The sequence below is a fragment of the Haliotis cracherodii genome, unplaced genomic scaffold (assembly GCF_022045235.1).
Source record: "Haliotis cracherodii isolate W230 unplaced genomic scaffold, xgHalCrac1.p SCAF_8, whole genome shotgun sequence".
Taxonomy (NCBI): Eukaryota; Metazoa; Mollusca; class Gastropoda; order Lepetellida; family Haliotidae; genus Haliotis; species Haliotis cracherodii.
The window spans coordinates 55,466,244-55,482,594 of record NW_027266341.1 but is presented as its reverse complement, the minus strand read 5'-3'; the positions used below and the strand labels follow the sequence as shown (position 1 = coordinate 55,482,594).

The 16,351-nt window shown below is 43.3% G+C and overlaps 1 protein-coding gene across 1 annotated transcript in view; it reads right to left on the bottom strand.

Annotated features, from left to right (window-relative positions):
* LOC139450697 (FH2 domain-containing protein 1-like) overlaps window positions 1–16,351 on the bottom strand; it is a 58,549-nt gene that overhangs the window by 24,816 nt on the left and 17,382 nt on the right. Inside the window, exon 3 of the mRNA XM_071232503.1 lies at window positions 1,865–2,024. Coding sequence (XP_071088604.1) covers window positions 1,865–2,024 — 160 coding nt within the window. The remainder of the gene's footprint in view (window positions 1–1,864; window positions 2,025–16,351) is intronic.

Below are 16,351 nucleotides of genomic sequence, written 5' to 3'. Positions count from 1 at the left end.
TTTTGACAGTGCTGTGTACCTTGATCAGGTTTATTCAAGCTGCACCCGTTTTGTGGAGCTGCACTGGAGAGTGAAAGGCCTTGAACTATCTTGCCCATCCCCCGTATGAGCAATTAAACAGGTAGATAGACTGAATAAGGTATTGGGGATCACAGTGCTAGCGTTCCAACGTGCGTGGGTAGAGGGGCGCTCCTTAATATATTTAGGTTAAGGTCGTCTACTGACCTGATTAGATTGGTGAAGGTTCAAATATGTGAAATAGTGTTTGACTTGACTAATCTGATTAGATTCAGGGGATGAACATTCAAATATGTAAAATAGTGTTTGACTCGACTAATCTGATTAGATCCTGGGGTTGAACATTCATATATGTAAAATAGTCTTTGACTTTGCTAATCTGATACGATTCAGTGAGGATTCATATATGTAGAATAGTCTTTGATTTTACTAATCTGATTAGATTCAGGGGCTGAAGATTCATATATGAATAATTGTCTCCGAAGTCGCTAAAATTCGACACGGGGCTAGCGTTTTATTCGTCACGGTTGAGTGCACACGTGGTCAGACAAGATGTACAGCTATACAGTCAAGTTATGTGTGTTAAGGGTGCAGGTGCTAGGTTATCTTGGACTTTCAAGAACGAGGTCACCTGAAGCACAACTTTGGTATTCGTCACACTTGGCTTGAGGTTGGATAAGTCTGTATAGAAGTCTACTAAACTATGCGAGCAGGGGTAGGAGGGGTGAGGGATGAGTTGCTTTTAACAAGGGATGGTCTGTCTGGCCCAGAACGCTGACACCGGGATATAAACGAAATTATTACTTACGAAATACCCTCATCATAACTGAGGGGTTACATATTCATGCACAGGCGTCTCAACAATTATGTTTACACCCTTCAGAAATATATGCAAATTTCACAAAGCGCAGATGCGTAACAAACACGTTGTGTCCCCTAAAGGTCTGTTGTGGAATGGGGTGTATAATGCAAGGGGGCCAGGTATGACTAAAGGGTCATGTTGAGCGTTAGCGTGACAGACACAGGGTGGGGACGGGTGTAGGGGTGAGACAAGGTTTGACAATACCGCTCTTCTTGTTTAACAAATAATATATATTTATGACAATCCTCACAAAAAACACACTTTTCAACGCTGGTCTCCTGGGTGGGGGAGTGAGGGGGGAATCAGGGATGAGGCTGTTACCGGCACGGCGTTACGCCAACGTTTCTCAGTCGTGCGGGGTATAATACGGCGCGTAAAGCGAGAAGCGGTGAAGGGTTTGTAGCGACTTCTCGACTTATTTACCGCCGGTTTGTTGAATGTCCACCGATCGTGATAAAACGCAGCGCAACATGCCGCACACAGACCTATTCGTCACACCGAGGGCACGAGATGCGACAGTAAGGGTTCGCAACGCTGCTGGTACGGAGGACGGGGCCCTCGCATGCGTCACTACTATACGACACTGTATTTGTATATTCAGTTCGACGATTGAGCGAGGGAGGGAAGATTGGCGACGCATTATTCCAGTATATCATAGAGAGGATACAAAGGATCAACATCAACATATTGTATCATTCCCGTTCTACAGTTCTTTACAATAATAATTTCCATCCCCAAACACAGACATAGCTGCTACTGCCTTGTGGGTCGAAGCTCGCTTCAACGAATCTGACGTGATGTAACATATTAAGTATCCTCTTCGTAACTTTTGGTTTAAGCCAAGGAGCCTTAAATATTTTGAAATTGTGTCGGATACCGCACGGGCACTTTGATGAAGACGTCCCAATTACGCTTTTTGAAGAGTATTGTAATCGGAGTGTGTTCCAAGGTATGAAAGTAACATAAGGTAATGCCGGTACATACCATAGAACTCGTTCCTGACCCGGATTCGATCTTCGACATCCTCTGTGTAGATGATGACACAGTTGATGAACTCGAGCAGGATGACTTTGTAGTGGACATTGTCCGTGCGGGTCAGTTCGTCCAACACCAGGGAGAAGCGGTATCGTTTTTTCTTGCTCGTCTGTAACAAGAGAGAGGCTTTACAGTGCATGATGATACAAATAATAACATAGGAAGAGGCTAGGCTATGTAACGATTTATATAAGTATAAACGACCTCCTGGGACATATGCCCGAATTGCTGCAGATGAACTTAGGATAGACTTGTTGCTGCTGCATATAAGTACAAACGTCTTGCTGGGACATAGGACAGATTTGTTGCTGGTGCAATAACGATTGTTGCCGATTCCTATAAGTAAAAACTTCCTGTTGAACCATATGCCATATTTGTTACTGATGAACAAAGGGAAGACCTATTGCTGATTAATATGATACGGTTAAACCTGTTGCTGAATCAGTCTGGTAAAGACAATATATTGCTAATGCTCAATAAGCGTGTTCCTGATGCGTGTGGTAAGGAAAGACTTACTGATGCTTTTAATAAGGATAGATGTGTTAAAGATGCGGAAGATGATGATATATATGTTTATGCTTATAAGGGTAAACATGTTGTTGCATAGCAGATCAAACTTATTGCTGACCCACTTGGTTGGGGGTAAACTTGATGCACTTACGTTAAGGGTAACGAGGGGTAGGTGAACGTGTAACAGGGTAATAGTAGCTACTTAAACGATAAGGTAAAGTCAATAGTAACTTGCGTTTCCAATATGAACTAGTTCAGAGGCAGTTCTACACTGCATTCATCACCGTGGGGTTATCACACGATCTCAAAGCGCACAAGAGCAGTCGAGGTCGGCTAACTTAACTACTTCCCTATGTACACCATGTAAAGGCCGTGCGTGGGTATACCGTGATAGAAAATGCTGCAATTTTCTATAATTGTTCAAATTATAATTGACTTGTTTCTAGAAACGTGATAAACATAATTCGCTGTTGTTACTGAGTTTTAGTCCCTGGGTTTCGCGTGAATCACGTGTTGGTGTGTTGGAGTGTTGTCACTGGTCTAGATGGCGGCGAGATGGACGGAGACAAGATAGACATGTATCACGCTCTGCTTGAACTAAAACACGGACTGCTGATGGGCGAGATATACGTGTAATTAGCACGGAAAGACGCTGTCAGGGTCGTCTCAGGTGACATCGTTAGACAGGGTGGACACGGGGTGACCTTTGACACGCTTGTGGACACAGTGTAACGGTAAATACCAAAATACATTGTCCTTAACACTAATTACTATTGAAACGCCAAACATCTATTTGAATTGACCGTTAGACAAGAGGACTTCACGACTCAGAGGCCATGGCGGATCTGGAATGGACATAATGTATGCCGTTGTATATATCACGGGAGGGAGGGGGAGTGGGAGAGGGTGGGAGGAGGGGAATGGGTGTGAGTCATGATGGCCTTCGAAGCCATGTTAAGGGTCGTTTGCGTGGCCTGGATGATACAGCGATCTCTTGACGCGACCAATACCAAGTTCGATTCCCACAAGGGTACAATATTTGCATGGCTCTGGACCCTGGTTAGAACACATCTCAAGCAGAACAACACCCAAGCTGGAATATGGTTGTCTGCGGCGTTAAACAACATTCACTCGCGGTCCCCTCGCACAATACTGATGGAATATTGCCACAAGCGACGCAAACCGAAATATAACTCTAAACCCTATACAACCCTTATATTGGCACTCCATAGTCTCTACAACTGAAGATCTTCGACCCTTTCGGGAATTTCTTTTCAATGATTTTTCAGAACAATCTATTTTTTGTCCCAGTTGTATCCAGCAAAATATGTATTTACTGAGCACCATCAAACAATCTATTCATTTTCACTATTTACACAAATAGACAACCAACTGGATGCTGATTTAATTCAACATTTCATAGTTTCGTCCCACGTTCTGGTCCGTCAGTGTTCATCACAAGCGTTTATTCCGAGCCCCGAAGCCAAAGTCGACTGTCAAGCCTTGTATAAACCCACCCCTGACACCGCTAGGAACATCACTGCCCCAGTAAGCTGCCAAATCCTCAACCATGCACTAGGACCAAGTGTGTTCGATGTTCAAATTGCTGCGTTTATTCGTATCCTGGCCCTGAAGCTTGGGTAAAGATCGCCACTGTCCTTCTCGCCGAGATCCTATTGTCCTCACGACTGGACAAACTACAGCTCAGTTAGAGATGTTAGCACAGCAAAGGCTTTGCCACACCTTTGAAGCAGTTTTCACACAAACAGTATCAGCCCGTACTCTTTCCCTGCCATATCATAAACAATAGTGCATTGCCATATTCTGTTAACTAACTCACCCGATCCGCCCCCGGCCTATTCAGTGTTGTTGACTACACTTATATAAATATTGGAATAAACTGTTATAATCATCACCAGGGATGATGGTGAGAAGGCATGAGACATGATTTCTCAATTCGTTGTCCTTTTTTGGGGGGGATGCCCCTTTGGGATGCCCCCTTGGGAATCCAGGTTAGAATTAGTTCCCTGAAACCTATGCTTGTCGTCCGAGGCGACTTAATGGATCGGATGGTCAGGCTAGGTGAATTGGTTGATTGCGTGGCAGCGTTCCCCGACGACATGGGACGATACTCATTAATCACTGGATCGTATGACCAGGCTGTATAATTGACATGCCAACATTTGGTGGAATATTTCTCAGCGTGGCTTCAAACAAACCACAAACACTCCTCTATGGTCTTACATTCTGTCGCCTGTCGCCATATACTTTCAATTTTCTTTACACGGGAGACCCGAAGCGTTCCCTTTCATATCAATCATAAATAGAGAAATACAGACATATTCATTATAGGCTCCGTTTCAGCTTAAGATGTGACTGAGAGCAGGGTTTTCAGATTTTGGGAGGATCAAACGAGACCTGTATAAACGGAGGTGGGCGTAGAGTTAGATTTGGGGCGGCATGGTAGGACGCCATTACGTCAACTAGTTTCTGAAGTGTTTTCATGATAAGGGTCCTTTCAGAAGAAGGACATACGTCGTCTCCTCCTTGTGGATCAAAGTCAATATATGAGCAGCCCGAGGAGAGGATAATTTGTATGTGTACCACAAGCATGGAATGGGGGCTACGTCATCGTCTCCACCGTCGTGAGGTTCATGGCGTTTTTGCGGTCCATGCGCCGCAGGGCGCTCATTCAGACGCTGTATGTTGATCCGCCGTGTTGAGACAGCGTGTTGGGAGGCTTCGACCAACGTCAACAGCTGCTCCACCGTCAACATGACACTGTGACGACTTGGTCTAACATCATGTCGACAATTGAAGGATTCAAACAAAGCCGATACTGTTACTAAATGAAAGTGTCCATCTTGTTTGTGTTCCCTCCCCTTTTTCTTTCTCTTCCTCCCTCTTCCTCTTCGTTTGACTTTATAATCACGGAAGTCAAACGTTCATGGTTCTGGTGTCACGCTGACGATGTTTGATTGGATACCGTAAACCCTATGACGTGACTCTGGTCAGTTTGGACACAAAGGCTTCTTAGAACCCTGCGATGACGTTACGTCAGAAAGGCGACCCCTCGATGACAGCACCAACAGGCACGTCAACAGCTTGGGCACAGCGTGTACAAATACTGATCCACGGCGGTCAGTGTGTCCACTAGTTAATGTCCACTATCAAAGACCACCCGCTCTTTTTTCCAAATAACATCACATGTATCAAGTAGCCTTCCTAGAGAGTAAATACTGTTACGTCAAGTTCGTCAAATCTAGCCTTACGTCAGTTGCATTCCTATCATTCACAGCAACGTCGATGATAGGACAAATGTCTTAAAACTTAATCTACTACTCTGGCGTATATGATACAAGCAGAACATAACATATCCAAAACAATGTCTCGTACAACAGCCAAAAATACTTAACCTTCAAGCTTCCAAAATGGCGGCCGGCGTAATCCGGATTACGAAGTCTACGGTCACGTGATATCTATTGTCTGATATTGCTTGTAACATACATTGTCTACAAAAAGCTTCGGTGTGAGTGAATAATCATAGCTGTGTCACCTCAGCGCAACACTGTCGATATTTTTTCACCCTATCTCATACCCTTCATATTCTTCTCGTCATAAGTTCATGAATCCACACGCGTCAAGAACAATCTGCAGCGTCAGCGTGAAACCCACACGTGGACCATACTCATATGATACAGATATTCGGTTAATGTGGTTATATCAGATATATAATATAGATCACATGATGCAAAAAACACCCGCTTGTCGTGGGCATGTTTGACAACAGATGTTTAATTTGTTGCTATAGGTCGATAACAGGGATTGCTTGGACGGGCCGATGACTCACCATCCAGTCTATATCTAGGCGGAGTAGGCACACTAAAAATCATAAGGGAAGCTCATTACAACCGCACACTGCCGTGAACATACAACTCTGGAGCCATTGTGCACCTACATTGAACAGAGAGTGAAAGTTGACGCCTCAAGCCTGTACCACAAATACACCTCTGTGTTAAACATATATTTAACCGTTTAGGACCAATAGGCGTGGTTATCAATAGATCACACTGAATGGGTGTGTGTATACGTGCTATTACACATCTCTTATCTATTATACAAATTCAATGGGCAGTTCTTTAAGTTGGTATTTATAATTTTCAGTGACGGTTAGACATGAGTGAGTGAGTGAGTATGGTTTTACGCCGATTTAGCAATATTCCAGCAATATCACGGCGGGGGACAAGAGAAATGTGCTTCACACATTGTACCGATGTCGTGAATTGAACCCGGGTCTTCGGCGTGACGAGCGAACGCTTTAGCCACTAGGCTACCCGACCGCTCCGGCAATGAATAACTGCAAGTCATAAAAGTGCAACGTTGATGAAGTCATCTGTTGTTTTCTATATTCAACATACGTTGTCGATCTATTTCTTGACATATGTCATAAGGAGTAATTTAATAAAATATTATCCCAAAAAATGAACTAAACATCTTCGACCATAATGATACAGGGAATCGTCAATTATACACAAATAACAAATCAATGTGACTTCCTTGGATAAATTAGCTGTCCCCGTGCCAACCTTAACTTCGACAAATAATGTTCGAGATAACAGTTGCCCCAACAACGTATCTTAAAAATATGATCGTGTTCAAGTTAAAAAGATCTTTACATTGTTCATCGTGTCCACTAAATGGCTGCCACTCGGTCAACTTTGTTTGTAGTACATAACCAACGACAATATTGAGAAGGTCGTCGACTGGATTACCACAGCTCGGGCAACTGGATCAGTGCCATGGGTGAGGCCTCATGAAAGATGGCGGCAGGTTGTGAACAAAGTGTTGACTGGGGCAGAATTAAGGGACTTGTAGAGACCGCGTCAATTACCCGTACCTAAACCCCAATTCTCAGTTCCCTATCTCTCTAATACTGTGTATACCACCAGTGATTGAAACGACAATTTCGAGCCTACTAGTCAAAAGGAAAAACAATTTATTTACGGTACATTGTATTCTACAGTAAAATTAGGATTAATACGGCTCGTGTAAACCACCTGTGTAATTGCCAACAATGGACCTCATGGTTGAAAGGGCTTTTTCACAAGTGGTCTTACATCAAATAATCCCACATGTTATTAACATTGATCAATTATTCGCAATATGCATGCCCTCGAAGCGTCAAAAGTACTCTAATGCAAGCGCGATAACATTCACCAATATTTTTGGATAAGTATTTGAGATCTTCATAAATGAGATACTCAAGAGCACTGGAATTGATTTGGTCAAAATGTTTACCACTCTCAAAGTTTTTACAAATGTAAATTATGTAAATGATCAGCTATCACCATCCTTTTTTTAATGTATTCCTTCCATTTCACGTATTGCATCTTGTCTTTGATTTACAAGACAGATGTGAGACAAGGAACGCTACTACCACCGGACTTCTTGCTGTTCATTGCGCAGGATAGACAGGACCCGGTTATAAAATCTGTTCATATGACCCCCGTATCTTGAACCAGCAGTATCACGACTCGCATAATCACATGTATTGAGATTGTAGGTCCTCTCGGTCACCGCAATGTATTAAACATATTTGAATACACCGTAACCAGCCAGGAAGACACCGCGCTGTAAGGAGCTTCCATACAGAACCGTAACGCTACTTTGAATGGCAATGTGAAGGGCATTGTGGTGTGCTGACTACGTTGTTATAGCAGAAGATATTAAAGCATGTCATTCGCAGATAACACTATGTCAGAATGTAGAACTAATTTGTCATCTGACCTGACCTTGTTGCAGTTAATATTACATTCGGTGCAAATGAATCATTTCGGCATTTTTTAGGGACATCTGTTCTGAAGACCCATTCAGGACAAAATGAAACTCCCGGGAATAAAATTAAACTGGTAAAGAAATTTATAGTCTTTCAGGTCCTGTCTTTGACAACCATAGAAATGATTTTATTGAATTCTAAATTTATATGCCTCTAATCTGACATATCGAAAATAGGATACAACACGAGCAAAAGGTTCTTGGCATCACCTTGATTGGGGTTTGTTATACCTTTTAGGTCGGGGGTATATAGTTATACCAAGGTTCCGTCCGTCCGTCCGTCCGTCCGTCCGTCCGTCCGAAAACTTTATCCGCGCGATTTCTCTTAAACTATTCAGTGGATTCATCTCAAACTTAGTACATATAATCTGTGTCATATGGAAGGGTGCAGTCAAAAGAAAAATATTGTTTTGATTAATTTTCCATTTTTTATGAATTTTTCAAACCCTAACCCTTTCCATTATTTAATTTGAAACTACTGACACCCTAGGCGGGTCGGGGGTATTAGTGAGCCACGCTCTCTTTTGCCCTTGTTGGTATATAGTTTTAACACTGAGAAACTAGCCACCAGCTTAACCTCGACACGGAACTACGTGAACGTGTTATTACAATATATGAACTTGTCACACTCATCAACACAAACCGTAGATGACTTCACGAAATATTTCGTTACCGTGACAACGCAGTTCTAAGAGTAAGTAAACAGAAAGGCGAATTGGTTAAGTACACCAGTGATTGAAGGCCTGTACGTTCGACAAGTTTGTGACATTACGGGTGAGAAAAACACTAGGTGATTGTTTATTACGCTGATGTACGTGAGCGGATTGACACAGGGAGACGACCACCTGACACCCATACCATCCTCCGTGATGGTCCTAATTACGTTATACAATAGACAGGTTATATGGCTGACTATATAAGTGATCTATGGCTGACCGTTATGGCTATCGTCCCGAGCTCTCAAGTCACCTTTGTTAAAATCTAAGCATAAAAACCATTATTCTATACCTTTGTTATTTGATGAAACATATATTTCTATTGTAAGCACTAATCCACCAATATAACTGCTGTCGACCAAGGTGATAGCTACTCAAACGGCGCCTATTGTAACGATGATAGCACGATTGCTTGCTGTTAATGACGTATCGTCAGACAAGGGACAACGAACTTTGACAACCATTGAAAAAGATCCGGGGATGATTATACAGGTACACCGGTAAGGCACCGCCAAGTATGACCATGCTTTTGCCAATCAAACACTTTCAATAGCCAGGTTTCCTCACTATATAGACCATGTTTACACAGAGAAATCTTATGTCAATGTAACATTTTATGGATGTGAATAGATGCATATATAACTAAGGCGGTTGACTATGTCAGTAGTAGATTGCCCTCGGGGGCTGCCAGCAGTGGGTTTTCAAATGTTACACATATTGCTCACTAATTGTAGGGGTGGGGAATGGGGGTGAGGAGAATCAAGAGATGACACACAAAAAAACGTGACAGTTTCATGGAGAGGGTGGTGAAACAGAGCACAATTTTCATAAGGATCATAAAAACATATCATACATTACTTTTTGTTTTCATAACAAGCTACTTTAAACTTGTCGACATGGAAAAGGGGTGTTGCGAAAGAAATACATTATCATGCATTTGAGTCTATCTTTAAGACACCCGTGAACAGTTTTCGACCTAATGATTGATTTGGACTCGTTTAAATGGGACACACATGCATCCTGGTTTTTCGGGTATCTTCAATTTGTCATTGTATTCCTAGCGCACTCCACCCTTTAGGAGTGAGTATCTCGTACAAGGTAGACACTTAAAGCCGCAGTTTACATCGTTTTCCTGGAGAAGTTCAAGAGCTTTAAGCTTCCGTAACAGCAATGACAGCCATAAATCTTTAGTTTAAGCCAAAGGGAAATTAAATAAAGATTTGTTCTGGGCGAAGAGGACGTACAGCCACCGCACCGACTTCAGAAGCCAGCCCTACCAGATCCATCCACAAATCAGCGTCCAGCCTGACAGGAACATGTCAACAATGTATGTAAAAGATATTACTTATAACCGTAGTACAGGTTACAGCAGAGATAAACCCGTTACGCCATTCCGCCACTGAAGGAACACTTGATATGTTCAAGTTTGAGTGTCAGATGTAGCTTAATCAGATCCAAGAACCCTTATGCAGCATTACGTATGGCATATCACATTGCTGGCTGTGAGGAATGCTCTTCAAGTATACAATAGCCAGCAGTGTGCTCCTTGTCACAAGAATAAGTCCCTAGTCCATACCCTGTTCAACAAACATCTGCTCCATGAGCTTCGAGAGGCGTTGTTGTCAAGCTGTGTCACTTGTCCAACATCAACGGATTATTGTAAGATCTGCGTAAATACTTCAAGGATATGATTTGCTGGAATTGTCTTTAATATCCTGCAATATGCGCCATGCCTACAACGTATTTGGCCATTACGTACATCGTGGTAATAATTTCTTTTCGACGTGGACGGTATTCTAAGTCAACGTTTATTGCCGTGACTGTAACGCCCGTGGTGAATAATCGCCCGATCTTGCGGTTATGACCATCACAGCATTACCAGTGTCACTACGCCACTGTCAACCCGACGCAAGACCACGTAGACCTCACCTACGGGTCACGTAGACTCTGGGTTGAGTCTGAAGTCCCACCCAGCCCCCACCCTCGGGCTCCCGTATATCAGGGTCATCAAGCTACGGTGACAGACAGATAAGCGTGTCACCCGACCCCCTCGGGGGGTATTCACACGCAGAACATGGCGTCTAGCACTGAAAGTGAATCTTGTCACCCACCGGCGTTGCCAACATGCAAAGCGGGGAGCTGACTCGCTGGGTGATCTATGTTCCGGTAGTCTATGTTACGTGTGGATATCAATTATTGATAGTACATGTCTTACGCGTCACATGTCTACTATTCATAATATTGTTTTAGAACAATAGCGAGTGACAGATTGACAAATAGCAGCCGTGACGAGATGCTGAAGGGTAAAAGCCAACACCGAGATTGTTTGCATATTTGAATACGTTACAGCATGACGAACTGTTATTGCAAATGATCATGCTTGAAAGTATGATAGCAAGTGCAGTAGGCATGGTAGAGATGTACCACTCTGCCATTGATCTACAAACCACGATGGTAATTATATATCATCTATCAGCGCCAATTATCCGTAGGCTTCCCTTAAGTTTCCACCTTTTGTTATTTTATTACTTTTGTTGTTCTTACGTGTACATCTATATGCTCTCTGCCTCATGTCATTCATTCACCTGATGAAGGAGTAAGCATATACCCCGAAACGTTGTGTTCATCATAATAAAGAAGTTGACATCAATAAATTCTCTTCCTAATGTGTATCACTTCTAAATGCCTCTCAATGACTTAATAAAAACAACGATGTGAATATCAATAATCAATATTATCAATGAGGTATTGTGTAAAGTTTTACAAACATGTGAAAAACCGAGAATTCTGTAGTCCAACTTTTAGCTGTATTTCCAATCCCGTCAATTCAATGATCCCGGCCTATTGACCTAACTTTTATACCAATCCACTGAATGTCAATTGTGGACATTTAAGCTGGACATCGGCTATTTAGCTACAGGGTTGCATTATGCGTGTCAGCAGGTTACTGATGCGGCCATCCCTTCTGGACGGCGATGTCGCCACGACTTTTAAAGGCGAAATATTCATGTATATCATATTCAGCTAGAGTTGACAGAGCATAACACTGTGTCTTTCGTACTGTATTACGGAGGGCGGTTAGATAATAAAATCCGCAAAAATAAAGAATGGATCAGGGCGCAGACTGCAACCTTGTCACACACCATCTCCGGGTTTCTTGATTTTGACAAGATAAAACGCATCTACTGCATTGAAATGCAAGCTGGATGTAGGATTGTTTGCCTGTATTAAAATGCAAATGTGTTTATGATGCAGGTCACAGATTCCGCTGTTGTACCTGGGCGGTGGCTGATTTGGATGTTGAATTCTGCATTCACTATCACGCGTTGAACGTGTGACTGCATTATAAATAAGTCGCTAACCACATGTACCTTTGATGAACATTTTTCACGATTCAGTCAGTGAATAAACCAAATCCGAAAATAACGACGACCATCAAGATTTAATAGGAGATATGAAATTCTCCGCGTTATTATGTTTCAAAACAGCTATGACTGGCGTGTGCAATAGCACGAAGTAGACGGTTACGTTCTCTGTTATTCTGCGCATGCGTGACTAGACTCAATATGGCCACCTGGAGCATTTCATTTGATTCGGAATAAAGGCCATCACTTATCAGTCGGGGAGGGAATGAATTATCCCGGAGTTCTAAATGTACCCCCGATACTATTTCAATGTCCTTTCACTATTTCCCCAAACTTTCACAGTCACTGTAAAACTCAAGATGAACCGTTGTCATTTTCCACTCAACACAGACGATCAAATCCATATACGCCTTCAAGAAATTAGAGGTAACACCTGTCTGCAAGGCTACACACAACAATTTATAACTTTCATTTCGAGATTATAAGATAGACCGGACAAATAGTCTGTGCCATGTTTTGCGCCTTGGTTCAACAAGGCGTCTCAGGCCCGTGTACATAAAAAGGTGTAAATTACTGAGAAAGACAGCCGAAAAGATTTACTGCTTATGACAAGTTTACTCCAAAGAAACCCCACGTTACAAAGAGCATTCCGCGGGATCTGGAGGTATTGTTGCCAACTCAAAGATACTTTAATCCATACCTGAGATTCCGTTTCCCATTCAATCTTTCCCCAACCTTTTAACAGGTAAACAGGTTAATTGGACATCTTTCCACCGTTCGGAAATGATGAATACAGGTTATCATGCCTTCTGAGTATTGACTAAGATGGCCAGCGCTCAGTCCGACATTGCTGACCAACAGGGATGTTTGCCTTCACATTAAGGTGGGTGTTTGGGGGTTATAAGGCCGCAGTCTTAAGGGATGGACATGGCTAAGGCAAACTCGCTTCTGTGGTACGCGAGTGTCAGGACAATAGTTTCGCACGGGAACTGTTCTCCTGAGTTGAAGTGACGGATCACTATTAACTCCCACAAAGCCTGCAGCGATCCCAAAGGGGATTGATTGGGAGGGGGCTGAGTCACAGGTAGCTGATGAGGCGCTCCGGGGATACTGATAGCGTACAGGTAATTGAGCTGACAGCATTAATCTTGAAATGAATACCATGTCTCGTTTCACGTCTCAGGTGAGTATTGCACAGCGATTATTGATGTCAGACGGAGTATTAAGTTCAATAGCAATTTCTGTGTGAAATTCACACTACCATTCACACCTGTTTTAAGACACAACATTCGGTTCAGATATCTTTCTGCATTGATAAAGCCTTCACAATGATCATGCTGTACGTGATTCTAAAGACAATATGTGGACACAGCCACCTACCTGGAACCATAGCTCTGATCGTCATCCCATACCCCACTCACCCAACCCCACCCATCCCTAGTATCTCTGACCCCATGTCAGTAGGGGTGCACACGTGGGTGTGACTAATACCCGCTAGGTCAAGGAATGACCTCGCCTGAGTGACCACAAGGACGGACACTCCGGTGCCTTGGTCTAGCCAATTCAGGGTAGGGTGGGGGCCAAGAAAGGGAATTACCGAACGGTCACTGCTTTTCAGATTAGGGATTCATCCAAAAGAGCACATGGCAAATCGGGCACCTGTTACTTAAACAAGGTCCGTCCAGGTGATCAGTGGTCAGTCCAGGCGGTTAGCAAGTGCAAATTGGCCATTGAGTTTGGCCCCTTCCCAGATCGTGTTGACAACAGCGTTGCCTTCAGACAAAGAGTTCTTGGAAGCGTGCATGATCGAGGCTCGCTATGATCCCGTTGCCTCCCTCGCTGAGTGGTCAGAACATATATTTAATAACACACCTCCATTCTCTTCTCATCCCCTTCCAGCTATAGCATCTCCTTATATACCCTTATAAGACCTAGATTTGACATTAAGAGGCCATAGGTTTTTTATTAATTCTTATATGATATTATTTACAAATAACTATATCTTTGACGAGAAGCTCTTCAGATTGTCACCGTCACTTTTCTTGATCTGTAACAAGGTCGTTCTATGACTCATGTGGGACGCCAGAGTAGACGTGGACCCGAATTGAAGGCATGTCAATGAAGTCCACCTTTTCGCAGTACTTTAAGCCACCACGTTTAACTTAGCGTCAAGGGCTCCATGTTCATATGTCAAGGTCACGTGCGATAATCTTTCGCTTTGAAGGTCAAAGACAAGGAAAATGTAACTCTTAAACAAACATGAGGGGTGCATGGATCATGCACGAGACAACAAGCACACGGTGTAGGGGGTATATATTTACCCGAGTCCCCACACCTCGACCTGAACACTACTTCATAGTCTGGTTGCCACGCTGAGGGATTGCTCCACATGGAGCAGGACACTACTCTTGACTGACAGAACAAGGTCCTCTTGTTGATGTGTTCTAATTAATCACACGAACATGTGCGATGTAACGTTGCACTTGGACATGAGAAATTGCACCGTAACATAGCATCCGTGACATGAGACACGGCATGGCATTGACACTACCTGTATAGCTGGTATACAACTGGAATACAATGGGAAATGAGCGATATGAGTCACTACACTGGGAACATCTGGTGTTCGAGAACCCGTGGGGATTGTTTGTCAGTATGTGCGGCTACATTGTGTATTGGGTGGACATTCCGGGGAAAGAGTGAGTATGGTTTTACGCCGCATTTAGCAATATTGCAGCAATATCACGGCGAGGGACACAGAAATGAGCTTCGCATATTGTACCCATGTGGGAATCGAACCCGGGCCTTCGACGTGACGACGAACGCTTTAACCACTAGGCTGCCCCACCGCCCCTCCGGGACAAGAACGTGTGAATCTATTGTGTATTGGGTGGAGATTCCGGGGCAAGCACGGTGATAAAATTGTGTATTTGGTTGTCACAGTGGCTGTTGAGTATGCACAGAATTTGGAGGGGACTCACGGAAATCATTGGTATGTCTGGTTAAGGCTGGTTTCCTTCTACAGTAAACTACGGTTATAACGAACTCAAAGGGACCACACATTTTAGTTCGTTATAACCGTAGTTCGGTATATACAGCATATATACAGCAAATAGCCGGGGCCAAAAAAACAGTTCGTTATAAACGTAGTTTACTGTACTTACAGATTGAAACACAAACGGTTTAGCAGACTCTGACGTTAACTTGTCATGAAAGAATGCATTGACGTCAACGCGGAGCTAAATCATGCCAAAGCATGATTTCAGTTGTGATGGATGGATGGATGGATGGGATGTAGAAATGGGGGTAGGGATGGTAACGGGTTGGAGTTGGGATGATATGGAGAGTAGGAGTGGTCATACTGGAGGTCAGGGTATGAAACGATCCCTCACAACACCATTGAGCCAGACGTCTGACTAAACAGGTTTTGTCAACAAGTCGAAGGAAAACACAGCGGTAGTCGAATCGCTCTCGTGATCAAGCTCTCCTTCTTCCCTTGTGCCTCGCTATAGCCACGATTGTGTTTTTCCCACACGTATTTAAACCATGGGTATAAGAACACGCGCAATTCCTAAGTAGGTCGAGGTTTTCCGAATGTCAGTTCAATAACTCGTATCATACATTTGACGTATCACAACGCGGATGTGGCGTAGGAACTTCTTGTTAAGGCGGACGAAGAAGTGAAAGGTGTGATGAGGCAGAAACTGGCGACGTCGACGGCGGATAACGCGCCACCGCTAAACACACGGTAGACCGTCGCAACCGAGTCTCATTAGAAGACCTTCTAATGTAGGTCACGTTATCAGAAACGAGGCGCTGACGTCACGTACTGTAAATCATTTAAGTCTTAAGAATGCGATTATTAAAATTTCTTTCGTGGCCAGCAATTCCAGACGTTCTTTGTGCGGTTTTGACAGTCTCAACAATGCGTATTACGTATGCACAGACAAGGCACATTGCCAGTTGTTCTAAATCAAAACGGCACAGCTTGAAAACAAACTAAACAGTCA